This window comes from Fringilla coelebs (assembly GCF_963513975.1).
Source record: "Fringilla coelebs genome assembly, chromosome: 19".
NCBI lineage: Eukaryota > Metazoa > Chordata > Aves > Passeriformes > Fringillidae > Fringilla > Fringilla coelebs.
This window is the reverse complement of record NC_140045.1, coordinates 9,527,795-9,555,437: the sequence shown is the minus strand read 5'-3', so window position 1 is coordinate 9,555,437 and position 27,643 is coordinate 9,527,795. Positions and strand designations below refer to the sequence as shown.

General features: G+C 45.0%; 1 protein-coding gene across 2 annotated transcripts in view; it reads right to left on the bottom strand.

Moving 5' to 3' along the window:
- Nucleotides 1-9,021: 9,021 nt before the first annotated feature.
- LLGL2 (LLGL scribble cell polarity complex component 2) overlaps nt 9,022-27,643 on the bottom strand; it is a 33,259-nt gene continuing 14,637 nt past the window's right edge. Inside the window, exons 5-26 of one of the 2 annotated variants that reach the window (XM_084218506.1) lie at nt 26,303-26,418; nt 25,586-25,744; nt 24,693-24,855; nt 24,388-24,520; nt 23,555-23,609; nt 23,220-23,374; nt 19,741-19,958; nt 19,188-19,255; nt 18,077-18,230; nt 17,875-17,979; nt 16,814-17,106; nt 16,401-16,554; nt 15,969-16,119; nt 15,180-15,296; nt 14,538-14,704; nt 13,612-13,876; nt 12,389-12,539; nt 11,807-11,844; nt 11,298-11,345; nt 10,756-10,798; nt 9,986-10,047; nt 9,022-9,630 (exon numbers count right to left, since the gene is read on the bottom strand). In XM_084218506.1, coding sequence (XP_084074632.1) covers nt 9,623-9,630; nt 9,986-10,047; nt 10,756-10,798; nt 11,298-11,345; nt 11,807-11,844; nt 12,389-12,539; nt 13,612-13,876; nt 14,538-14,704; nt 15,180-15,296; nt 15,969-16,119; nt 16,401-16,554; nt 16,814-17,106; nt 17,875-17,979; nt 18,077-18,230; nt 19,188-19,255; nt 19,741-19,958; nt 23,220-23,374; nt 23,555-23,609; nt 24,388-24,520; nt 24,693-24,855; nt 25,586-25,744; nt 26,303-26,418 — 2,823 coding nt within the window. In that variant the 3' untranslated portion in view covers nt 9,022-9,622. Of the gene's footprint in view, nt 9,631-9,985; nt 10,048-10,755; nt 10,799-11,297; nt 11,346-11,806; nt 11,845-12,388; nt 12,540-13,611; nt 13,877-14,537; nt 14,705-15,179; nt 15,297-15,968; nt 16,139-16,400; nt 16,555-16,813; nt 17,107-17,874; nt 17,980-18,076; nt 18,231-19,187; nt 19,256-19,740; nt 19,959-23,219; nt 23,375-23,554; nt 23,610-24,387; nt 24,521-24,692; nt 24,856-25,585; nt 25,745-26,302; nt 26,419-27,643 lie in introns of those variants that run through there. The other variant, XR_014616626.1, reaches the window with a different exon arrangement.

Below are 27,643 nucleotides of genomic sequence, written 5' to 3'. Positions count from 1 at the left end.
ATTCCAGGGAGCCAAGCACGGGTAGCTCAGCCTCTGCTCTCCTTGCCAATACCGAGCTCTCTGCTGAAACAGGAAAGCAGTTTCCAGCTCAGCACTGAAAAAGGCAGCAAAACTGGCACCATTTTTGCCCTCATTATGCCTAAATCTCAGTCCAAATCAAGCAGAACAACTAAATCTCCTTTCAACTCGAATTTCCAAATAAAGTTGTTCTCCTCTTGCAGAGAGGCTGAGGTTGCTCACAGCAGTGTTTATGCCCATGAAACTCTGTTTAATTCAGGGATGGTTTTGCCCTGCCTGGGCTGCTCTCATGAAATCAGGTAACAGAGCAGGCACAAATGCTCAGTGTGAGCCTCCCCCTGCTCTCCCCAGGCTGCAAAGGGACAGCACAGAGAGAACAGGATTTAACAGCAGCTCTGAGGGTGTCACTGGCTCTGCAGGGTTTCCTGCCCTCTCCCAAAAAGCCTTTCCAGAGGAGCTGGAGATTAAACAAAATGAACTCAGCTCTGGCCACCAGAACAAGTGACTCAAACATGAAATGTGATAAGATTTTAGATGCTTTGCAGCTTTGCTTTGGGTGGGACCTGTTTGTCCACCTCCTTCCAAGAGCCCCTGGCTGTTATGTTCTGTACCTTGAGGACTCCTCCATTAAGAAGCAAAGATAAAAACTGGGGACTGAGATGGAGAACTCAAGAATTTTACCTGAGCTTTCTGTCCCTGGATGCTCCACTTCTCTTAGTTCACGAGAATGAGGCCGTAGAGCAACAGTGCAGTTATTATTTCATCACTTTCTTTTATTAACTGTCCACAAGTCACTCTCTATCCCTCTCTGCAGGAAAGGGGAATCTCTCCTGTAAAGCCCAGGATGACTGATGGCCGTGTGGAGCATCAATTGGAGAGAAGCCCCGGGGCTCTTAGCTCCAAGCTTCTAATGTGTGAGGCAGGGAAGAGAAGCCGCTCTGAAAAATTCAACTCTGGAGGAGGAAATGGCTCTACCAAACTCCATCAGCATCAGCTGGAGCCTCTTCAAGGCTCTGCATAGCCCAGGCAGCACCAGAGCTGCTGCTTTGATTTCTGTGATCTGTCAGAAGCCTCAGACATTTGGGTTTCACCCTGGGAGGGCTGAGATGAAGCCGCTGATCACATTCACTTCAGACTCCTGCCTGCTCTGAGCTACCTGAGAGAGGAAAGGCTAAACTGGTGCAGATATTCCCTCCCCACCCAGCCTGGCTGTCCCAGCACCTCTAACCTGAACACTCTGCACAGACTGAACACATTTGTTTGCCTTTTAAAGAGCTCCTGGCAAGATGCTGGCCCCTGGTTCGTATCTCGTTAAGGGAGAGGCAGATAAGCACCAGGAAAGATGAAACCCTTCCACATTTCAGCTCCAGATCCCCAAGTAGACTGGATAGTGGAGTTTCCTAAAGATTTATTCATTTATGCAAAACACCAGGTCCTTTCAGCCAGAATTCAGCCACTATGATTTTTAAAAGTTATTAGAGAGTGATAAAAAATCAGAATCACCTTTACACTGGAAATTCTTAAGTCAATTACATAGAAGAAAAGCTTTTGATGCTATTGCATAAAAGAGACATGAAAAGATAACTCAATTTTTAAAAATCACTAAATCACACAAATAAAAGAGTAAAAACTGGCTGTGATTGATCAGAGACATTACACTTTGCATGAATTCACAACCACCTTGTTTGCTTGGTAATAGCTCAGGTAAAGAGATTGGTCAAAGCTGTTCTTAAGAACACCTGTTCTTAATATAAACCCCCTAAACATGTAAATAGGGTCTCCTCTTGGCTTGACTCCACAGCAAGTAGAATTGACAATCCAGCCAGGACCCTGAAGCCTGTAAGACTTGTCTAAAAATATCTCTTTTTTATGTATCTCTCCTTGTTCCCCCCACCACCCACTGCATTCATATAAAATATCTCCACTCTTACTTGCATATCATATGCTGCCTCATACTGACAGCAAATATTCTCCTTTGATCCTGTACCCCAGGCTACTGAGGGAGAATTCCTGACCTCTCATTCCTGACCTCTCACTGTTTCAAACTGGGCTCTGCTGCTTTCTTCCAGCTATTTTAGGACAAGCCAAAAGGTCTCCAAGGGCCTCTTCCCCAGCCATAACCCGAGGAAGCCAAATAAAATATTCATTGCAATGAGAAACCAAAACAATTAAGTTACATAGGTTTGAAAACAGCCCCCTTAAATATTTCAGGAGCATTTTGTTGCCCAATTGTCTGCAGTGCAGCAGGGCTGGATGATCCTGTTACACTGCAAGGCAGCCAGCCCAGGGGTCAGAGACAGCCCCAGGCTTGGGCAGGGATGGACCTGAGCTGGGTGAGCTGAAGGACTCTGTGCTAAGATAGGGCTCAGACTTCTCCCTTCTAATCCCCTGGGTGACCTCTGTGGTTGTGTCTAAAAGGAGCAAACCCAGGAGGCAAGGCCAGGCAAGCCTCCACTGAATCCAGTCCTGGTTTGGTAGCACCAGTGAGCTCCTGGAGAGCAGTGCCAGCAGCTGCCAGAAACAGCCCAAGGCTCATCCCCCTGCTCCTTCACTGCTGCTGTGCCCTGTGCTGCTCTGGGATCAGGAGGTGATGTTTGTACTTTATTTTTACTGGGCACACCCAGGAACCTGGGTGGCCTCAAATGAGCTGTCCTTGCTCTCCTTCCCTGTTTCTGCATAGCTGGGAACCATGGGTTTGATGGAGAATTCCTGAGTCAGTGAAATCCCCTGGATTTAAACTGGGTTTCCACCCAATTATACATGAAAGCAAGAGGCTTTTTAAGAGTGGGGGGTGGGCTACAGCCCCAGGGCTGTTCTCCCGTGGGAAATGAGTGCTCTGCAGAAGGCAGCTGAGCTCCCAAAGCACAAATCAAAGGCTCAAAGTGGAATGTCAGATTGTGCAGACTGAAATGATTACACCCAGGTAGTTGAAAATCCCCAGCAGATTCTAATAAACTTGCAGAGATAAAGGTAGAGAGAATCAGGCAGCTGAGGGTGAGGACTCATGTTACAGCCAAGCTGACTCTGTGGGGCCGCTCCTTCCTTCCAGCGTTTCTGTATTCCCCAGCTGTTTCCTTTGCACCAGTGCTGGTGGTCACCTCGGTGCAATTTGATCTTCCAGGTAAGCTGAGCTTCCTCATGCTGAGCTTCCTCCTAAACGAGAGGCCTGTTTGCCTGGAATTGCCCTTGCTGGTCATTCCCTTATTCTAGATCATAAGGCATTAGTTAGTTAGAAATTAAATTTAAAAGCACACACGTACATCAAGAGAAGAAAGGGAACAGGAACAAGCAACACAGGAGGGCAGAACAGACCTTGGCCACAAAGGTGAAACTCTTCTGGAGCTCCTGAACTCTGGGAGGGAAAGAGGGGGAGGGTACAGGAAGGCCACTGCACCTGGAGGAAAGTTTGGTTTGGAAGCTTGGCCAGAGGCTCTGTTAAAAGCACATTGTCTTATGGTGGAAGTTTAACTTTCATGAGATGTTGGGCCACTCACATTATTTATGCCCTGTGATATTTTCTTTACAGTTGAGGCAGAGGCACTGTTATTTTGCTTTTACTGAAGATCTGAAACTAACTGGGAGTTGTTTGCTGAGCCAGGCATTTGAAAACACTCAAAGACTCTTCTCAAGGTGATTGCTTCCAAAACTTGACATTTATTTTACAGGATGACAAACATTTTCTCTCGTTTAATATTAACTACCCTGTATCTTGTGCTCCGTTCCACTGCAGATATTTAACTCCCTTAATCTTCTGTAGATAAATCCTTCTTCATTTTATGAGAGGTCTCACCTCTCCCTGTGCCCAGGAGAGATCCTCACATAAATCACTCTCACCAGATATCACTGTGACAAGGAAATAGTTTCTAGAATTTGAGCCACTTCCATGCAGGACACATCCCAATGGAAAGCTCTTCCTGTGCATAAGCAGATCAAAGCAAGCACATCAGTGAGCAAGTTCACCTGCAGAATCAAGCCTGGTCAGTCTTCTGAACAAGAAGTGATCACAGCTGCCTTCTGTTCCTTCTCCTCAAAGAAAATCTACCAGGTTAATGGAACCTGCATCCCATGTCATTAATTAATGAGGCACACAGAGTTCTGATACATTAATTCATGCCTTGAATTCAGTTACTGAGAAATGGGCACTTTTCTTGTGCACTAAAAGTTACTAGTTGAAAATCTTACCCTCAAACAGGATTTTTTTAGTGGTTTAAACAAACCTGTATTGAGTAGCTGAATGGGCAGAGAACTGTCAGGAGGAGTCTGCCTGTGCAACATTGGTTAACAGAGATGAATTGGAGCAGGAGTGGTTTCTATCCAATCTGAGGTCTGAGGCTTTAAAAGGGCAAAGCTCTTCAGAGAGATGACATGATTTCATTTCACTTTGAAATTTTCAAGTATCACTTACCAATTTCAAAACAGGGTGTTTTAAGGATGGACCCTGGATGCTGCACAACAGGAATCCCAGTGCCTGGACTGACACTGCTCTTTGCAAAGGGCTTCAGGAGCCTTTAGGGCTGAGGTATTGCCACCTGCTCTGGAGCTTCAGTAATTCAAGTATAAAATTAAATCAGTCTTTTTTAAAGATTAAATCAATCCATAGTAAGTAACTATCACTTAATGCTTAAATTTTATTTTTTCCATGAACTGTGCCTCATGGATCTACCTTGACAGAACTGAATTTCCTTGAGATGGATTTTTTTCACATCCTCATTACTGTTAATTTACATATAAAACATCTTCCTGTAATTAAAGTACAGGCAAATGTCACCAGCTCTGAACTTCGAGCAAACTGCCACAGCACTGACAAGATCACAGGTAATCAAACTGATTAAGGACTCTGATACCTCTTGAATTTCATCTGTTCTTATCTCTGTCACAATAAAGTCAGGAGGATGTGTTTGTCTACAGGACAATCACACCCTTGAAAAACACCTCTCCCAAATTCCATTCCTGTGGCTAACTTGCAGTTTGGAATAAAGCTCCCCCAGCTATAGCTGAAGCCTCTTGTCTCAATTTATTGCCTAAGAAATAACACCAAGCCTTTTCTTATCCTGCCATAGTCTTTGCTTCCTTGGACTCTTACCCCATCAGGGCTTGAGCTGCAATATCTGACTTTTGGGGTGATGTTCAATAGCTCAGAGACGTCCTTGTGTTGCCAATTAGGGTTTATTAGGAGCTCAGCTTGCTTTTCAAGGGCTCAGCACAGCAATCTGATACAGGTAAGTTCTCTTTAAGGAAGGAGAGTGTGAGCAGAATCGAAGCTTCATTTCTTGAAGACCCTGCCTTAAACATAAGCAGAGGAGACTGGCTTAAACAAATGAACAATGTGCAGAGTCTGTAGGAATAAGCACACAATGCACAGACTCATCTGCCAGAGGAGCAAACAGGAGGAAGAGATCCTTGTCTTTTGAAGGGCAGGAGTCAGGGGCAGGCTGGGCTCTGCCCTTGGAGATACAGGTCCTTCCAGCCTTGGGTGACCCTGCCTGATGCTGTCAGCACACACTCAAGCCCATCCATCTTAAAGAGGGCTCCCTTGCCAAAAAACTCTTTTAACATATAACTTAGCTCTGCATACAAGAGCTGTGCCACAAGGAGCTGGAGAGATCAGTTTCTACTCATTTAGCTGAGGAAGAGCCTCAAAGTACATTTTAATCTGTTTTCCTCCCTACTGAAACAGGCCACAAGTGCAAGGAGCCTTTTAGCTCTCCTGTCTTGGTTGTGTTCCCGGCAAACTCATCCCTCCATCCCCATGGATCAGCCAACATGCACAAAAGGCACGAGAGGCAAGATGGAAATGAGGAGTGTGGTCATACATCAGTTTCATTACAAGAAAACCACACCTGGGAGAGGCCATTTCCACCTGGGCAACAGCAAATTAATCAATGCCAGGATGATCTCAAGGACCATCCTACTGCTACAGCAGCCTTTTCACACAGGGATTTGCAGGTCCTCTGGAGAGCTGCATCTAACCCAGAAAGCTCATCAGACACCCCCATCATCATCATCATGTTGGAGGAAGAGGCTGAGGAATGACCCAAGCACTTGGGGCTTGTGCTGTGAGTGAAGGTGTTGAGTTTCCTTCCTGTGACCAAGGGCTTGTGGCAGATATTGAAAGAATTTTTTCACCTGGTTTACCCCAGGGAATCAGCTACAGCTGCAACACAACCTTGGGCTTTGCTTGAAAGAGATAAAGTCTAATGTGGCTTAGCAAGGACTGCTGGGTTTTAGAAGCAATTTTACACTGAAGTCTGTCTCATCTTTCAGCCATACAAATTCCTGCTCCTATTAAAGACATCCCAACCCATGAGGCCACATAGGCAGTGGTTTGGAGGCTGAATTCAGGACCACAGCCCAGGCATGAAATCCTTTGAGCTGCCATAGACACAAGCCATATTCTAAGAAACAGACCAATTAAGCTGTAAAAAAAAAAATTCATTCTCTCACTAACCAGACAGGCCTCAGGCTTCAAGACCAAGATGAAAAGCACTTTTCCTTCCAACATTATGTTCTTCTAATAGAAGTGTTAGACAAATTCTGCAAATATTCAAGTCCTAAACATCTGAGGAAAGCACGTATTACTACTGAAAAGTAAAAAAAAAAAAAAGAGCTCCAGGCCAAGCTTTTCTAGGAGTAGAGAATTTTGGCAGCAAACACACCACCCTATAAAAGAGCTCACGTTACCAGAAAGCATTTGACCTAAAGCCCAGGCCTCTATAAAACAGCATCCCATATTAGGGACCCAATGTGTACTCAGATGTGGAAAATTTGTTTTTAGTTGTGATCCAAGACTGTCCCCTCTGCAGAGCAGCAGGTCTGTGGGGGTCAGGGAACGCTGTGCCAGCATTGCTGGAAGGATTTTTTCAAGTCAGTGTGAACAGCAACTCTGGTCCTGCAGCCAAGGGACACTTCCCAGTGCCAGAGCCCTGTGAGGCTGCACAAAGCAGGAGAAGGGGGAGACACTGCCAAGGCCTGACTGGCAATAACCTCAATAAGGGCCAATGAGCCCTCAGAGCGCTCCCAAGAACTAAAGCATCAGCTCTTGGAGAGGGCCAGCAAACTTCTGTCAGATCCCAGACAAGGAGTTCAAGTGAAAAGCAGAGGTAGGCACAAAACTCGAGGGGTTTGGCAGCAGCTGAATCCTCTGATCAGAAGCAGGCCATTATTTTTAGTGTCAGCTGAGGGGCAGGCTAGGAGTAACCACAAGGCTCAGAAGGCAGTTCCTGAAAGGGAAGAGATGAAAAGGGATTTTTTTTCCCCCCACTACATTCAAAAGCTGCTTACATTCATTCATTGAAGGCTCCACCCCTCATGATCATCTCATCCCATCACCAATTTTACTTGCTGCTCGTTTTCTGACAGCACAAAAAATACACCCCAATTCTGTCACAAGCCTTTCCATCCCTTTCTGCTCAACTCAGAACACAACTGAAAGCACAATTCATGAGTTCCAGCCTTGCCCTGTTTTGTCCCTTTGCAATTTCTCCCATGTTTTAGGCATAGGAGCTCTAAAAGGATTCTTAATGTCTCTGCCCAGAACAAGTCAAAGATCTCGTTCCAGTGAATCCTTCAGTTCCAAAACTCTGCTAGAAAAAAAAAAATCTGCCATAGCACATATCCTAAACTACTCAATCCCATTTGTAGTTTGGCTTGTGCTCTGAAGAAAGTAAGAAGCCTGGATTATTTTTATTTTTTTCTGTTGGTTTTGAATCTAAATGCACTTCAGGGTTTACAAAAAATAGCATTTTTGTGACTCTTTCACTATTCCAGTGGATCTACTGGGTTTTTCAAGTTATGTGGATGAAAACAGGGAGAAGATAATAAATTTCTTCTGCCCTTTCTGAGTAAGACTGTCACATTTCTTCTCCCAAGCCTGCCAACAAATAAATACTCAGAAAAGGCTTTAGAATGAGTCAATCTGTGAGGAGCAGAAAGAAGCAGCTGGGTGCACCAGGATGATGCACATGCACACGGTCACAGCAGCTCAGAAGTTGCTGATTAAACCATAATTTCCTGTAAATTTGCAGCATCAATGCCTGGCACAAGAAGTGGAAACAGCAGGACACCTCCTTGCCAACTTCAGTCCTGCAGCAAGAGACAAGGAAATAATGAAGCAAACCAAAATAAGGAAGTGAAAACTACTTTGGAAATGGAAACTGAAAGAGAAGGCTCTCTAAAACCTCATTAGCAATAAATTAGGTCTCAAAGGAGGTATTAATAATTTTAGAAGGAAGGGTGCCTGAAGCACCAGCAGAGCAACTCTACAAGCATTTTTTCCCTGCAGAACAGAATGTGCCATCCAAGTGCTGTAGGTAAGAAAGGATTCCTCAGCCTTGCTTGGGAAGATCAAGAGGGCTCCCAAGGAGAGGCTGAAACCAGAGGGCTCCCAAGGAAAGGTTTCCAAAGTGTGCCAAGGACAGCAACTCGGCTCCTTTCCAGGAGGATTTAGTTCTTCCTCACTGGCTGTCACAGTGCTACAAGCAAGTTACAGTAGAGACATTTCAGAATGCTTTGTTCTTTTTCTTAGCTGGAAAAAAAAGTGCTGTTGGGTTCAGGGATAAAGGAAAGAAATTTTGAAGAGGACCAAACTGCTCTCTGCAGAGCTTCACCAGCTTCAATTCCAAATGCACTGGCAGAGAGCAGAGCAGCAGTGCCAGATCAATCCTGTCTCCCTTCAGTGCTGTCATGCACATTTATTCAGGATAAACCAGCAATGACCTTCCAGGGACTATGATCTGAACCAGTGCCCTTTCCTGGCATCCCCATCCCATATGGATTGCAGGATGGTGACACAATCACTTTGCTCCTCCCATCCACCACCTTCCTTCGCCTCCAGGAGTGCTCTTTGCCCCCCTCAGCTCAGAGGGCAGCTCCACCTTCTCCCAGGGTTCTGTGGGCAATATAAAAGAAGCTGTTGAAGGACAGATTAGATATGAGAGGAGACAAGGATCACAAAAGGGAATTCAGAGTTTTATTGCCAAAAAAAAAGCAATGTAGTGTTGAAACAAAAATCAAATTCAATTAGTTCTCCTCCAATTTGAATGGCTACAAAAATAGATTCTACCCAAATCCATAAAGCCAGTTAACAGTACCATAACAAACAAACCCCAAAATTACTCATTCAGATACCACATACAGCAGTCACAGGAATCTAGCATATATTACTTAATGTTTTTTTTCTTAAAGTAAATTTCTAAATTGTTTCTGTTAAAACTGAAATACCCATAAGATTTTTAAAAAATGTACAAAAAATAATTGTTGGAGGTAACAGTGTGCGTTTATTAAAATCCTGCACCGAGGCAGTAAAACATTTATAATTTAAAACCCAGCCCAGTAGAAAAGAGAAATGTGCAAACATTTGAATGTTAGGTGTATTCAGAGGCTTGTGGTGCATCAGAGCTGGCATCCACTGCTGTCCTAAAGCAAGGCAGGCTCCAGCAGGAGAGGTCTCCAAGAGGCACTAAAGGGGAGGCAGAGGCAGGAGCACTGAGCTGCAGCTCCCCAGGCTGGCTGCTGGGAGCACTGTGCCTTCTCCCCAGGGACGGTTTGCCCAGTCAGTAGTGTTATGGCACTCAGTCCAATGCCACGACTCCTCCACGAGCTCTGGTCAATCTGCTGCAGGAGGGAAGAATGCAAAAGCCGTTTGAAAAGGCAGGCAGTGAAAGCTAATGAGAGCTAATGAGCTGATACACTCAGATTGCTGCTGGGAGCTCTGGCTACCTCACCAGCTCACTTTGTGATAAGGCTAAGAGTCAGGAGCCTTCAAAGGATTTTTAGCTCTTCCTTTCCCACTGGTGTAGCATGGAAAGTGCTGAATAGTGCTCACACACCACTCAGCCTGCAGATTCCCACCCCGGAAATTCAGGTCAGAGTTCTGCACAAAGCACTGAAATAAGCTGAAACTTATTAAGAAATTTCATTCCACTTTCTGCTTCCTTTGGCCATTTCAAATATCTTTAGCCTCACCTACCTCCTCCATTACTTAGTCCGTGTCCTAGTGGACTTCTTGCCGAATTTTTTTCTGCATAGCTCCTGCAATGACACAAGAAGAGGTTCCTTATTGCAGTGCAGTCTCATCCCATCCACTCCCAGATGCCGACAGACCACCAGGATGAGGTAGTGTCCAGAGGAAGTGCACAGAGCAGAGCATGTCAGGCAGTCACTGATCCTTCCACACCAGCAGTTACCAGTCCCACCAAGCCTCCTGCATCCATTGCAGACAGTAGTCCTTTGCCTGCACTCGGTAGCCCCTGACCATTCTAGGGAGATGAGATAAAGCCCCGCAGCCGTGGTGGTAGCTCAGCTCTATTGTACAGACAGAATGGGAGCAGAGACACTGAACACATCCAGGGGACAGTGTCAAGCCAGGATTAAAACTCCAGAGTCCCATCCTTGACCACCTTAGCCCGTGTGGCCTGCCCTTAGATCAGCATGGGTTGACACAAATAGAAACCTGTATGCGAATACTCAGAGTCCTGTTCCTTGGGGATGTGGGAATGTGATCTCTCCTGCTTTTCGGAGAGAAAGAGACAAAGCATTATTGGTAAAAAATGTCAAGGGACAGCATGTGAAAGAGAACCTGCCTCTCATTATTGCCCTTTGGTAGCTTGTGGGATGCACGTGTGACCAGATTCCAGCAGAAGGATCCCTGCCATCAAGCGGGCATTCCCCTGCTGTCACCTCAAGCTGCCCTCCCCTGCCAGCCCAAGTCATCAAGAAGAAAAGCTGGCTGATACTCACCCTCTGCCCCCCTCCAGAGTACTCTGGATCTCCTTCAGCACTTCTGGAAAGCAGAGAGTTAAAGCAGTGAGCCAAAGGGAATCAGCTTTCAGGCAGCTGCCTGACCACATTCCACCTCCCCAGGGAACAGCCTCCAGAACCTGCCTCCCACAGCTCCGAGGTCAGTCCTTAGATCATCACTGCCTCTTCAACCAGGTTTTTACTGGGCAGGCTGGCACACAGGACTGAGGAAATGTTGCCAATCCCTGTGTACCAGAGCCCCAAAGGAACTGTCTGTTCCAGCTGTCATCTCACACAAGTCCTACTGGAAATAAAGATCCTTCTCTTATCTCAGCAGGGAATGCAGCTCTGCAGAACAACCCCTGCCCAAGGGCATGGCTATCTGTCCAACCCCTCATTTCCGGGGATTCAAGAAAACCCAGCATTTCTGCCAGTAATTACAGATCCCTTGGAACTGGAATCCACAAAATTCCCAGCAGTTTTCTTCTTTTCCCACCCAGAAAGGCACCTTCCCCCTCAGCAGCAAGACTTCACTCACTCACTTTCGTCATTGAGTAAGGCATGTTCCATCAGCCTCCCAGACTTTCTTTCTAAAAAAGGAGTAAGAAAACTTCTTTTAGCTAACAATATTTTCCCCTTTTCCTGAAATAAGTGCAATTTTGGAGAAATGCACAATGGAAATGGATTTTTTCCCCATGTTAAGTACTTTTTGACTTTACTGAATGCTTCACAACTAATCCTTAAAGTCTCTCACACACTGAACTGTTTCTTTCAGCAGTACCAGTTTGGATAATAGAAGATCTAAAGAAGTTCAGACCTTTCCTCCAGCAAACTCTGTTCTACCCTTTAAGAGAATCTTCCACACACAACTTACTTCAGACCTATCAACTAAAATACAGTCCAGGCAGATCATAATGTTTCCCCCACATCCTTTCTCATTTTTCCCTATCTTAGGTAGAAAATATCAACTGCAGCAATAGGAAAGACATTTTGAGGTTTACACATGCCATGCTACCCGCTGTAAATAAGTACACTTATTTTTTTCACTTACCATCTTCTCCACAGTCACCTGGACTATTTCCTGGCCCCCTAAAAAAGGAGAGGAGGCAAAAAACAATTACTGATGCTGAAGAAGAGGAGTGCAGAGAATTCCTGTGTGTTCTTGACAGCTACAAGAAGCTCTAGTGCACATCAACTAAATGGTTTGCTGAGTGTGGGAAGGGCTTCACCACGTGCTGGTGATGCAGAAGTCTGCAGGCACCACAGGACACTTCTAAACTCTTGGCATAAAAATCCTGTAGGATCTCTGTGGGTGTCAGATCTACTGTTACTCACTGATGTTCCAAGAGGAGAGGAGGAACACTGGATTTCCTTTCAGAGAGCAACAGCTCAGTCTCAGCATTTGGGAACAAGCAAAGCAAGCCAGGGCTTTCTCTAAGTTTGTGACTCCAGCTTAGGGATACCAGTTCCAAAGCTTCCTTCTTTGTCCTACCAAATGTACTCCAAGTAGGAAAACCATCAGGGGGAAGGTGACATTTCCTGATGCCAGCCCCTCTATGGATGTTAACTTCAAAGGGGTTTTCTTTCCTCCCTACTCAGACACAGCCATGTGTAAGAGTGTTACAGACATTACCTGGATTTCCTTGCAGCATTCTCCGTGCCAGACTTGTGCACGTGGTTGTTGCTTGTCACTTCTGGCATGTCCACGATGCACCGGGGCTCCACCAACCATTTGGTGGAAAGGGAAAACCTCTCAAACTCCGAGGGTGAGATCAGATAGAAACCTGCAGGGGATTGGAATTGATAAGGGCAATTCTCAGCAAACAGTTCCAGAACCAAAGGTGATCCTAAAAAAGAACAGGTCTAGGCATGATCTATGTTTGGCAGAAAGGGTTTGCTTTTCCTTCTATCTAAGCAAGGAGGGATCATTGAGGAAGCTATTACCCCAGCTCCCCTCTGGTTAGCCTAGAGACTGTGCAATTTAAGGTTATGCTGTGACATAATTCTGTTGTCCTGCACTGACACTTGGGAAAAACAGCACAGAAAGATGCAAAAAATGAACTGGAAAGCAGCAATCCATCTTCAGCAGCCACAGGATCCCAGTTTTGCAATGTGAGTGCTGAGACACAGGCAGGCACAGTGGAGCCATTTCTCAGAGCCTGCTGCTTAGAGAGCCATTCCCCCACACCAGACAAGAGGAGGGTGGCCAGGTGGAAGTTATCTAAGAGGCACAACCAAACTGAAAACCACTATTCACTCCTGTATTCATTAACAGTAATGGAATAAACTCACTCCTGCTTCTTCTAACTCATGTGTTGGTACCTGTTGGCAGCTGCTCCTGCCCAAAAATACACAATGAACACATTCCTGAAACAGTCTCATATGGAGGGGCTTGACAGCTGGCTTGTAAGCAAAACTGAGTTAATAGAAGAAATAACAATTGATGATTTTTGAGTGTATTTATAGCAAAAAAGAAGACAAGGCTGTTAGTATAGAAACAGATTAGAAAAGATACATGAAAATTTTTGTAACCTAGACAATGTGCATATGTGCTTTATAAAGTTTCTGTAAAACTTTTGCTAATTATTTTGACGCTAATTGCTTTGCATTAATGAAGATAAGTTATTGTGATGTAGTTAATAACTTAATATTACGCTTTGTTAGAAGTATATAAGTTAGAAAACACGCAAAATAAAAACTTTTTTTTTTTTAAATCCTAATCAGGTGTATATATATATATGTCACATGCAACCTAACAATAACAGCCTGACACGTGTACAGCTAAAAACCACGAAGCCATTTCCCGTTGTCTCAAGCACACAACGAGAGGGATGGTCTGGGAGAAGCCAAGCTCACCTTGGCCGTATTTGGTGAAGACACAGGATGCGATGCCGCTGACATCCTCCTTGCGGATGCAGGGGTAGCGGATCTGCAGCTTGAGGAAGGGCAGGGAGATGATCTGGATGTCTCCCAGGTTGGTCAGCACCGCCAGGTCGTTCTCACTGTAATCATCGGTCTTGCAGCTGCCAAAGTTGGCAACTGTCACCTTCCGTACCCTGCAGCCCTCCAGGGCTGTCAGCTTGAGCTTCAGTTTGGAGCTGACCTTGGGCAACGTGAAGACCTGTCACAGAAATGAGACACTGACACCTCTTCCTGCACAAAGGCAGCAGCAGCTCCCCAGGACATCTGCTGCTCCCTCCCTGGATAATGTTTCCATTCACAGGGAATACACACAGGTGTAACCAGAGCCAACCCCCTGCTCATGGCATGAGAATGAATCATCCCAGGCAGTGTGAAAATGTCTTTCTGTTCTGACATCAGTTTTACCCTTCAGGTTATAACCACACTTTCTCCCCCATTTTTTCAAAACTCTTCCCTATTTGGCTACAAATCAATACAGAAAGAGAACAGGGTTTGAGTTAGTGTGCAAAACAAGAAACTTTAAAGCTACTTCACAAAAATACCTGCAAATTCCTGCTTCTGCACTAACATCAGAAAAGCTCTTACCCAAAAGCAGAAGCAGCCTTGTCCAAAGAGTATAATGAAATACAGGCATAAAATTTCTAAATTCAGCATGTGCAGCACTATGCTGAACACCAGTCTGCCAGCACACACCTGATTTATGGACTGTACCAAACAGAAGTGCTGTCCCAGGGCTGTTCTTGAGGCACAGGAGAACAAGCACTCCCAAGAATTCTCTCTCCACTGAGCAGTGCCCAGTGCTTTAGCAGATTTCATGCACAATTCATAGGCACCTCCCTCCCTCAATAGGTGACACTCACCTTAAATTGCTCTTCAGACACCACCAGCAGCTGGTGGCTGCCTTGCATATCAGGACTCTTGGAAAGGTCATGTGCTACTTCTAGAGGTTCTGGGAGGGGAGTGCTGCGTCCATCCAACACAAGTATCCCCACAACAGGAGCCCTGTGCATCAGCTGAATCTCTTTGGCTAGACAGGCGAGATAAGGAGGAAAAATAAACAGAGAAAACAAACAGGAGTCTAGTCAGAAACATTGTTAGAAACTCCTTCACACTGTCTCAGCACTGGAGGCGTATATATAATGGTTATAGAAATGCTGCCCAAAAAGGTTTGGTAGTTGAAGGGTGTTCTGACTGGACTGATGTGCAGAAACCATTGTTACATAAAGACAACAGGCCCAGCTGCCAGAACAAGGGACACGTGCAGCGAGGGTTGATGGCAAAATTCAGTGACAGCTGACACAAATTTACATGTCTGAAGTGAGTAGGAAATGAGGCTGAGGTCCATCAAGCAGTGCTGGAGCTCCAGTTCAGCTGCTGCAGTGAGCATTGCTTAACTCAGACACTGCCTCACTTGTCTCCAATCACTGATAAGCAGCACTGATTGAGCGACCCTGCTTTTCTGGCTATAACTCAGCAGAACCCTGCTTTCACAAGGCACTTACCCTGCTCTGCCCTCACAGGCTCATCCATCCTCCTCTCAGCTGGAGGAACACGTAAACAGAAAGCGTAGACTGTCCCTCCATTGGTGCCAGCCCACAAGGACGGGCAGTGCCGGGAGCCTGGAGTGACAAAAACGCCCATGAGGAAGGCACCATCCACGACATAACAGCTTTCCTTGGCTACACAAAACCTCCATCTGCACCCTAAATATCTTCATATTAGGGGAGACCTGCCAGGCACAAACTGCAAGTTTTTAACATTCTTTTCCCAACACAGCAGCAGCCCTTAGAAAGGGCACTGCACTTGAGCAAAGGCAAAAGTACCACCATGTGAACCACGACAATTGCTGTGTCCAGTTTTCACACATGTATATCACAGATGAGCAGAGTAAACTTGTGCATGCTATAAGTTTAGGCTCTGATGCACAACCAGCCACCACCTTCACTAAAATTAAAAGGCTTTGCTGGAGACAGGGGTGAACTTCAGAGGAATGAGAGAAGGAAAAGTTTATATTAGCAAGTCAGATGCCAATACAGCACATTTGAAAATCATACATAAAGACTTGCTTCAAAGATGAATGGCCACTTGCCTTAGATTAGCCAGCAGCCCAGAATGGCTAAATAACAATTCTACATGACAACATATGCTCTTGTTCTATATCAGTTTTTTAGCACAGCACCAAGTAGGACACAGGAGGTGCCGAGTTTTCCTGGCAGTAAATCCTAACACACTCCTTGGCAGAAGCAGTAAAAACCGATTTGGAAGAAGAGAGAGATGTTTTTCCTACTCACTGTCTCTCAGGAAGGTATCAGCAAAATACAGGGTTCGCACAAAGCCAGTGAAAGAATCTTCTGCCGAGCGCGCTTCGATCTTGCGCTGGACTGGAGCCAGCTCCATCTCCTGCAACACGTCCTGGTCAAACTTGGCATTTGCTTCTTGCACCTTCATAGGTGAGGAGACACTGTCAGTCAGGGATAGACACAGCAGGGAGAGAGAGGGAGCGTGGCAGCAACAGAAAGGCACACCAGTGAACTTGTCCTCTGAACTGATCTTTTCTAAAAATGTGCCTGTTTTTATCTAACAGAGCATCAGAAATTGCCATTTTTCCCTCATACCAATAACTACTGATTTGACAGCAGCACTGGGACCACCTCCTGCTCCAGGCAGTCTCAGCAGGCCCCAAGCTGCAAACAGACAGACCCCCAAAAAGGTGAACCCCTCACCTCTGAGGCATTCCCACCACCTCCTCTCCGCTTCCTACTGGACACACGGCTTCTTCTGATCCGCCGGAACGACTGACGGAGGGACTTCTTCAAGGATTTCACCCGAGACAGGGGACCTTCTAAGGCCAGCTGGTCACTGGGATGCAGTGTGCACCTGGAAGAGGGGGAGAGTTACCACGTGGTCACTTTCTCCTGGGTGGCAATCACTCCCAAGAGTCCAACAGGATACACACAAATGTTGGAACACACTTATATGTTCTGGAAGATCTTCAAGGGTGGAGAAAAAAGAAGCACAGCTTCTTGTGACAGTGACAGCTCTTGAGAAACCACTTATCACACCTTGCTTTGTTAGTAATTCCAGGACATCATTAACTTAAGGATAACCACAGACCCCCTGGAAAGATGACACTTACTTGACAAAGACCAGTCGCTTCTGCTGATGGTCAAAAAGCCCAAACCCATGACTGGTGCCAAAGGCCACAAGCTTCCACTCCGAGTGCAGGGCCAAAGAGGTGACCACAGCTGGTGGCTGACATTGGACAAGGACAAATGGCTGAAAACCAGCTTCAAATCGAACAGGCCCATCTCGAGTTTTGAGCTTCTCGTGACCTTTCCATCTATAGCCCTCTTGGTCCTGCAGGAGATCTGCTTCAGCATGGTCCACCACATGTTCTGCATCCTCATCATTCAGCTCCATCACCAGCACCTGAAAGGAAGAGAACAACCTTTGCTGCAGCTTTTGCTGTGCATGCAAATCTCCAAGCTGCAGCCCTTCCCCACAGCTGCTGAACTACAGCACCTCTCAGGACAGATAAATAACAGCAGATAATGTCTAAAACCAACTAGAGAAAGCAGAAAATCCCAGAATGACTTGGGTTGGAAGACACCTTAAAGATCATCTAGTTCTAACCCCTGCCATGCACAAGGACACCTTTTCTGGTCAGAGCTCCATCCAGCCTGACCTTAAACACTTTCAGGGCTGGGGCATCCACAACTTCTCCAGGCAACCTGCTACAGGGCCTCACCACCCTTACAGCAAAGAAGTTCTACCTATCAAATATCCAATCTACACCTACTCTCTGTTTGAAACCCCTCCCTCTTGTTCTGTCATTCCAGGACCTTGTAGGTAAGTCTCTAGCCATGCTTCTTGTAGGTTCCTTCAGGTGAAATTAGGTGACCCCAAACCTTCCCTTCTCCAGGCGGAACAATCCCAATTCTCTCAGCCTTTCCTTGCAGCAGAGCTGCTCTATCCCTCTCTAATGAACTTGGTGGCCTCCTCTGGACTCACTCCACCATCTCCATGTCCTTCCTGTGCTGGATGCTTTGCTCAAAGTGGGGCATCACCAGAGCAGGGTTCCATGAATCACTTCCAGAAAACAGATCAATTTACCATGACAGAAATGAGCATTTTGAGTTTTAGCACTGAAACCTGCCTTGAAAACAATGTTTATGTTGATTATTCATATTCCAATACCTGTCCTGCTGTACCAGCTACAGCCAAGTATCCACTGTATTTACACAGGTAGATCTTCTGGATCCCAAGTCTTGGATCATCACTGTAAGGATCGAAGGTACCAACCTAGGCAGGAGAACAGAGAGGGGCTGGTCTTTAACTGGGGCACGAATCAGAGCTCCCCGGGTTTTCAGGAAGTTTCTACCAGCAGCAGCTGTCTCACCTTGCGGAGTGGAGGCCACTCATCCTCCCCCAGGGTGTTCATGTTGTCATTGGGATCAGCATCTGTGAGGAACACTCTCACTGTGCTCAGCTTATAAAGGAGGTGCAAGCAGACACCAGAGGCATCCCAAAACCTCACTGTGCCATCCTCATGCCTGAGGGGGAGGATACAGGAACACACATCACACAGGAGAACAGCACATGGAGGGTAAAACAGAGGGGAAAATACAGAATCAAAAAAACAAATCACAAAGAGAAAGATTTTTGGCTTCTTGAGTATTTTTTGTGGTTTTTGGTTTTGTTTCTGGTTGTTGGGTTTTTTCAATTCAGGTGTTCTTGGTGATCTGACACCATTATACTAATTAAAGATTATGCGAAAAAAACATGGAAAAGGCAAAAAGCTTAACATATGGAAGGAAAGACTCATCCAGGCAAAAATACTGTTACTGTGAGGGAAGGGGAAAAAAAAAAATTTTAAAATCAAGCTTTAATCTCAGCTCTCCAGGTGAAGATTTGCAACAGTCTTCCAACACAAGGGTAGGAGCTTCTAACATGCAATCTGAGGAACAGCCCCCCTGAGACTGTCAAAAGTGCTTTGAAAAGAAAATGGCACATTTTTATGCAATGAGACAATCTCTTGCCAGCTACTTCCAACTCTTAGCTAGATCTGTTCATCTGATCTGTTTGCTGATCAAAGCAGACAGGAGTCCAAGCTAACCTCTATTTTAAGATTAAGAGTGTAAGGTAGAGGGAAAAATGCTTCAAAACATGAAAGATTAAGCTTCATTTTAACACTGCTGCCTTTGAACCAGGCTGGATTAGTGCCTGCACTCCTACACACTTTGGGAGTAGGGGCAATGGATAACACATCAAAACTAAAAATCAGCCTCTTTCTGGGTTATCTGTGGACATCATGACCTGTTTGCTCAGAAGCAGCAAAATAAATTGGCTTTACAAAGCCAGCAGCACAGCTTGGAGAAGCTGCACTGTAAAGCTGCAGTCTCTGCCCTAAAGATGAGCAGACTTTAACTCCATAGGAAAATCTCAGTCAGTTGAAAAAGGGGAACTGGAACTGGAAAGGGCTCCCTGATGGGTCTCAGGTCAGCACCTACCCTGTTAGCAGCAAGTCCCTCTGCGGAGGATCTGGGGCGATGTTGGTGCCACCATCAATCGGCCACGGCTACAAACACAGGAAGAGAAGTGTGTGACTGCCCAGGCAGTGACAGTGTGGAGAGAACATAAAGTCAGCAGGAGGGCATGAACCCCAGTGCAAGTAGCAGAGAAACAGTCCATGCTGTCAGCTTTTGTTGTGATTAGATGTTCCCATTCTGACACCAACTGTGCCTTCTAGAAGGCGTTCTACACATTTCCCCAACAAGCTTCAAGCTTTTACATGAGAACTTTGTTACCACCGACAGCTGGGAACACTCAGACCTCCCCTCTGGCTTGTCAAAGCTTAAAAAATATCACATTTTAATTCTCCAGTGTAACTGTTCTGCTTTGGGAAAAGGCCTCTCTCCACCCTTTTAAGAGGCAGAAGAGTGTCTGCTGGGGCTGAACCCTCTGCAGATCATCAGCAACACAGACCACCCACACCATGGGCAGTCACGCTGACCTGAACACGTAGGAACATGGGGGACACACGGGGGGACACGGCTGCCATACCATACTGGAGTAGTGAATGTTCTGCTTGCTCCCAGCGCTGATAATCCGCTCCCAGAGCTTCAGTGGGATGTTGGAGACGTGGTGAGAGCAGGTGATGGCTGAGCAGTGCAGGGAGGCCAGGTATGGAGGGTGCACTGCTGGCCAGCCTGCACTTTTCAAGTCTATGACCACGAGCTCTTCTTCTGCCAGCACCACCAGGGCAGAGGGGTCATCAAACTCTGCAGAAACAACATTCATTGAGGCTGACAAAACTGACCAGCCAAGGTCAGTGCAAACAAGCTTCCTGTAAGGCTGCTTTGAAAACTGTACCTCCACATCAACATTTTTCTTGGAAAAAACCTGAAATGCTTCTGTGTGTTATACTGGGCCTATTGAGTATGAATGGATCTGAAGACACTCACAGATATACAGCAAATTCACGTTTCTTTACATTACTCCTAGGACTGTGACAGTGACTTTTAAGAGATTCCATTGCAGAGGATAAAATTTGTTAACAACAATGACTAAATAACACAAAGTTTGTACTTACTACTGCAACTGCCAGAATTCCCAAGACTTTACCTGCAGCTAATTAACAGCACTGGGTGGAAAGACACATATATTCACCCCAGCAGTGACCCATTTAGTGCTGTGCTAGGACCACAGTCCATCCAGGCTAAGCTGCTTAAACATGCTAATGCCTTGGGTTCTGCAGAATGCTTCTCTGCTTGAACTGACAAGTATTTACAATTCAGCTCTTTTACGTTTCATTTTCTCTTCTTCTCATATGTTGTGACACATCCTCTAGACTTTCTTTTTAAAGATGTGTACATCATCTAATAATTCTTATGTGTATTAGGAACAACTACAAAAGAAATATGTTAATGTAAAACTTGACTGCTGACATCTGACACAAACAAGAATTGTAATTCATGTTACAATAGACAATCTTGACTGAAAAAAATTTAGTCTACAAGGACATTATTGCAGCAAGGTTGACGAGTCAGCCACAGCAGCAAACTGGTGGGGAAAACCAAAACCACAGACCAGTTCACAGCAGAGACAATTAACAGAGCTACAGAAATCTGAGTTAACATAAAGCTGCATTGGGGCTGATCAACACTGAGCCATTAGCAAACTACCGAACAGCTTTTCCCCGACCTTCCCTCCTAAACTGTACTTTTACTTCCCTCCTTTACTTGGTTGATTAACCTGGTATACACTTGCAAGAAGTCACATACCAACACTGTTCACTCAGCAAAATTAAATTCAAGTAATTAGTACTTGGCATCACTAGTGAGGCACCCCAAGTTTCACCTCTGACTAGGCCCAGCCACAACACATCACTAATTACTTCAGTTTCATCATGAAAAAAAAAAGTTTTCTATTCAGTTTTACTTTGCTTTCCTATGTACCATCACTTGCAGTTGTCCACAGGACTTCACAATAAAATAGTAATATCATCCCTGTACTGTAACAGCTCTGCAGTTTACTGTTGCCAACATTAACCAAAAGTGCTCTGTTTTAACAATTTTTTTCCCTGCAAAAAAACCCACATCTAAGCTCATTTCTTGTGGCAAGAATCTATTTAAAGTTGCTGAAGTAGCAGGCACAGTAAAATTTGTCACGATTGCCACACACTCACCCACCTAACCAGAAAAAAAAAAAAAAAAGAAACAGGAAGGGCTGACCTTTTAAAAAACTGTTTCCACAGCATATTCAGGGTAGTGAAAAGTCACCAGCTACGACCATGCTGCAATGCATAAGCTTTGTGCTTATTAAATTAAGTGGCTTTGGTATACAATTAATACCTTGGTATTGCCATTGCAGGGAAGACTGCTTAAGGGCAAACAAGGCAAGCTTCGTAGATCCACTAAGCTTAGGCAATCAGCCACAAGGAAGCTTGTCAACCACAGAAACCTCATTTTATTGTAAAAAACTTCCTCATGTGAGTACAACAGTTTCAGTTTCCTGTAGCAGCTCCTATCTGAACCCACCAGCAGCAGTGTTAACTGGATAATTCAATTATTGGGAAGCAGAAATATAAAGCCTGTTTGTTCAGTTATTTCATCCTAAAGGATTTCTAATCATATCCAGAACCTGAACTCTAAGCAGTCCAACTCTGACCTAAAAAACTCAGATTTCTTTCATTGTTAATACTTCTGTTTCATCATCCACAATCTCCACTCTGACAATTTCATAGAAAGTAAAAGGGTCTCCCTCCTTAACACCAAAAGGTATTGACTTGAAGTATGAAACAGTACCTCAAGTTTATCAGCACTGCGTACTTGAAGATTTAGACCTGTAGGTTCTGCACACTTGGAAGATGCTTAGGAAGGGCAGTGTTGTGCAGGGAAAATCAGTAACAGACACATACAGGTACTTCTGCTCAGTTACACTTTGATTTCTCTGCTCTCTTTTCAGTGACCTGAGAGGGTCTGTTAAGATCTAGGAAGAGAGGCAAGAGAGAATCCAAAAGCTGTTTTTTTCTTCCTCTTTTCCCCTGAATCCATGCTCTGCTTCCAGAACAGGCTGGAGGGATCCAGCCTGCACTAACAGACCAGGATGTGGAGCTGTGGCTGCTACCACCCTCCCGGGCAGGACACAAGACAAATTGGGTTGGAAACCAGTCTAGCAGGCAAATCAGAGACTAGAAAAGCCTGAGAAGATCCAGTAACAGAAGATTAACTTTCAAGCTCCTAAACAATTTGCAATTTAGTTTGATCCAGCACATTTTTGGAGCTTGAAATAGCATTTTATAATCAGTTACTCCAAGTTAACCAGAAGCAAGAACTACACCAGCATTAAACAAACCCTTTACAGTTTCATGAAAAGGAAGAATGTACAGTTACTGCAGAAGTAAGGGCAAGAAAGCTCTTCAACAGAAGCAAGAATCTGACAAGCTCTACACAATTCCAGGAATGAGAACTATTCAGTTTACATTCATGTTCACCAGCAGTAAGGAAATTAAGTTCTCCATATACTGACCCTTGGTTCTATGTCACCCTTTGCTGATTTGTTACCCAAAGCTCCAGACACAAATCCAGGTACTAATTAAAAGAAGCAGTGTCTCAGTGGGAGTAAATTCTGGTTTTAATTATTAGCCTCCTTTGAAGTGCTGTTTTCAAACAACAATATTCAGATCCTCATTTCACGACCTGGTTACGTCCAATGTCCAGCTTAAACAGATATAGGCTTAAGAGATCTTTTCTCATTAACAGAGTAGCCTAATTTTTTTGAGGAATGTATGGCATTTGTAACCAGCCCTGTACTTACACCAGTATTTTACATTTCACTTTTAAATGGGAATCTTTCACAGCTGGACTCAATCTTAAGTGTCTTTGCAAAACGAAATGATTCTGTGATTCTCTGCTGAAGTCTCAGAAACTCCCCAAACAACTGACCTCCTTATCACATTTCATATGCTATTTATACCAGGCAGATTGCCACACACGTACACAGCTACCCTAATTCCTCAGTAATGCCCTTCCATCACATACCTGCAGCAGGATCTGAGCTGAAGATTATGAAGAAGTCTATCAGCCGTGAGGTAAAGTCAAAGGCTGTTTGCTGGCTGCCATGGATAACAGAGATACTGTGCCGGTCCCCATAGCTAGCCCGGGGCATTCCTCCTTGGAATATTATGTAAGGAAGCCTTGAGAGAAAGAAAGAGTTAAAGTGGTCTGTGTTGAAGTAGGGAGCGAGAAAAATTTAAAAGAAATGTCAAAGAAAGTTTGACAACAAGTTCTTATAATGTTACTCTAAAGGCTTCATATGGCATTGCACACTGCACCCTTCAAATAGCTGAGACTGAAGGGATACACCACAAACTCACCCATTTTTTGTTGTCTGCCAGTAGATCTTGGAGATGGCCTTGCAAGGAAAAGGACCTGAGAAAACAGAGTTATTTGCTACAATTCAAGAAGGGCATCTTTACATCACAAGCTGCTGATTCTGCTTCAGCCAGGTCACCTCACCCTCCACCCCAAGGGGAGCCACCTAAATTAGTAGGAGCCAGCATCACCTCCCTAGACCAAGCCACATCAGACAAGTCTTCTGGGACACACTGACTACAGAACTCTGCAGCAAAACACAGCTTAGGCTCAGGGGCAGTTCTAAACCATGCTGCTGATGGCTACCAGGGAGCAGAAGTGCTGCTGGAGGAGCTGATTAACTAGAAAGGATTGCTAAAATCACAGCCATTCCTGAAACTAATATAAAGTGATACAGCTTTAGAAGCTTCTTTGCACTCGAAAGGTGAGGTCATCCCCATTTGATGGTTTCCAGCAAATCAGAGGCTTCATTTAATCATTGCTCAGGTCAACAAAAAATACACTCAGCTCACTATTAATTACACAGCAACTCCTGTTGAACAGGACACTAGCTAAAACAAAGAGCTGAATCACCAACACCCTTCTTCATAAGGGGCACTAATATTGTCAAGACTTGCTCTCCATGTTCAGGACAGACTTCAACAATGCAAAGGAGTTTCAAATCCAAGAGAAAATCTGGGCTAAAATCCCTTAGTCAAGGCTTACAAGCCGTTCAAGAGGCACCTCTGCATTTTACCATTAAACACTAGGGAGAACTGTGACTTGAATATCCTACACAAGCTCAGAATTAGATGAATTTGGACAAATACACAACAGTTAAACTTCACTTACTGACCATAAGGCACAGTGTTCTCCAGAGGCTCTGACTGCCTGTTGTCACTGGATACTGGCCACTGGCTGTAACTTCCATCGTAGTGACAACTAATGAATTTACTGCCATCCCTCTGCCAGTAGAGGTTCTCCAGTTGCTGAAAAGAAAGCCATACAAATGACTGCTCTCCAGAGAGCTGTTATCTCCCCAAAACAACCTGCTCTTACTAAAAATGCAGCTTTGTCAGGCTCTCCCTGCACCTGATTTGTCTTTAGTGCCAGTGAGAGCCCTTCCTGCCCTGCTGAACTGACTCTGGACTGAATCAATACCTGGCTGCCCAGGAAATGGTGTGTTGCTTTGTTATTCTGCAGGTCCCAGAGGACAATCAAGCCCCTGCTGTATCCAATTAGGATCTGGTCAGGGTTCTTAGGATGCTCCCGAAGGGCTTCCACCAGTTCACAGGATCGCCTGCTGCAGTTATCTTCTGGTATCCTGCAGGAGCAGAAGAGAAAACAAAGAGAAGCTGATTCTAGGTACAACCTGAAAGGACTGTAATAAAAGCTGTAAGAATGAGAAATTAAGCAACAAAGTTGAAACAGTTGATCCCACAAATCCTTCAAGCAGCAGAAATATGTTATGGGAGACATCACATCAGGCCTACTACATGGACATGCACCTAGTCCTGTTTTCTTCAAGGAAAGGCCAGGGTTTACAATGAATTCCAGGACTGCATCCCAGGACTGTAAAGACAGTTTGAACCACCCACCCTATTCTCTTACAGAATAAAGGTAAGATGGAAATGCCAGTAGAAGTGCAGTAGGACAGTTTTCAGCAGCACTCAGCAGAGTGATAAAATCTCCATTTGAACAAAGTAGTACCAGATGTTCTGCCAGCGGTTGAAAAAAATAAATGGGCAATTACAGCTAAACAAAATAATTTTTTTTCTAAAACTAAACACAAGGGCTAGGGCACAAGGTTTGCAGATTCACCCCAAGTGAACATGCTCTATCTCCACAGTGACAACACCAAGCTGCACCAGGACAGAAATTGTTACTTAACACACACCAGGACCAAAAGTTACTTTCATGAGAGGCGGGCAGATACGGACAATGCTTAACACAACAGCGAGGCCCCAGTGCATAATCTGGGGTGACATTTTAACAAAGGATGTGTCTGGTAATGGGATTCCACATCTTGTTTGCTCACTCACTCACTCACTCACCGCTGCAGCACGGCCTCGGGGGTGATGGTCCTGTCCTCCAGCACTCGCAACGAGGGCAGCTCCACCACAAAGATGTTGCCACTCTCTGTGCCAAGGTACAGCACCTCCCGTGAGGAATGGGGAAGCACAGCTGTTACCTGGGTGGCACTAGGTGGAGAGCTGGGGATGCAAAGAGACTCTTGTTACTGAATTTGGGAGAGTTAACAACATAACAGGGACATTTATCAGTGTCACTTGTTTTGGAGGCATGATTTTTTTTTAAGAAGGAAAACATCAGCTTTAAGACAAATTACATAAGAAATGTTTGACAAGTGCATGGAGAACGAACCAGACACTTTTTTTTACAGAACCCTAAGTGTTCCTAAAAACAGATCACCTAAAACTGGCAAGATCAAGTCAAACTAAAACCACAACAGCATTTCAAAGTCTGACTTAAGGCATGGTTAGATTTACCTAACCTTAAGATTAACAGCTCCTGTACTCACAGCAGTGAATGCACAATATTTTAAAATATGCCACCCTTTGCACTGGTTGAGCACATTTGTAAGCTGGTCTCCCATGCCCTAGCCAGCTCTTGGTTGATTTCCATGGATGCCCTTTGAATGGATTCAGAGGAGTGGCAGGCTGTAAGAACTGGACAGGCTGTAGCCTAAACAACAGCAGAATTTTCTGGCTTGCTTATCCCCAGACCAGCTGCAAGCCCCTCCTGTGCCTTACCCAGGTGGCCCTTTGAGGGTGAAGCGATTCTCCTCCCGCAGCTCGGATGTTCCTCCGTGCTGCTTCAGGCTCCAGAGGTGCAAGCTGTTGTCATCCAGCAGTGTCACCAGCTGGCACTGCAAAATCACACAACTTGCTTTTTTCAGAACGCCAGTATTAAATATAACACAGTAAATTTAGCAGTAGATTTGCTGCTGTTCATAATTCTTTGCTAAAACAGGACTGGGGAGCTGGTTCAGTTTTTTATGGCAGTGGACAAACACTGCAGCAATGGGATTTGGGGGGTGGAGGGAGACAAGAAGTAGCCTAGAGGCTAAAAACCCTGTTATAAAGGCACAGGTTATCACTGAGGGGGATGACAAGGATTTAGGCTCCTGAAGCAGATCAGCCTGTGCTGCAAAGCCCAGCCATGCAGCTGCAGGCTGTATCTCACCTCCTCCTGGCTCAGCACAGGTTTGCTGAACACACCCCAGCTTTGGGTGGGGCTGATATACTCTGCTACACCACAGTCCTCACATTCTTCATGTCCAACCTCATTCTGAGGGTTGTGTCAGAATCCTTTTATGAGCCCAGCCCTGCTGGCTGGATGTTCAAATTGAAGCATTTTACCTGCTGCAGCCACACCTGGTGCAACACTCCCCATGGGAGTTTCAGTTTATACCATTAGTTAAGCAAACAGACACCCAAAACCGCCTCAAGAATTAAATCCCTCTCATAAAGAGGCCACTTGTGCTACACTGGGGGCATCAGGGAACAAAGTCTGCAAGTAAGACAGCAGTCTGGACAGTCAAGGGAAAGTGGTTAGACAGCCACCAGACATCTGGAAAATTCTGCTTTCCTATTTTTAGAGCGTGGCAATAACTGTTCAGCAATCCCCAGGAGCAAGAGTCAATACCCCCAAACACAAAGGCAACAAACTTAACAGCAGATGAGGGTAGCAGTGCTGTTCTGAGCTCCTGAAAATAATTAAATCAGCTCAGCAGCAGCTCCTGTTCTGTCTGTTGTGCAGAGGAAAGACTACTCAGTCCTACTGAAAAAATAGGGGCTGCAAAAGGAAAAGGAAGTTCTTGCTTCTGCAGCAGATTGCCTGAACTGTCCTGCCCTTATTACCATTCCCAGGATGTTACTGGAGATAAATGAGTAACAGTTATGAACAATAAAGCTACTCTTTAGTTCAAAGCTTCTCTTCTAGTTTTACTGAGCATCTCCACAGCAACAAGCACTGCTGAGAGCACAAAATACACTGTGATAAACATTCCCAAACAAGCAGTATTTGAATATACTTGGTAATAGGAGCCCAGATCCCTGGAATAAAATCAACACCTGTTTAGAAGAGAGCTA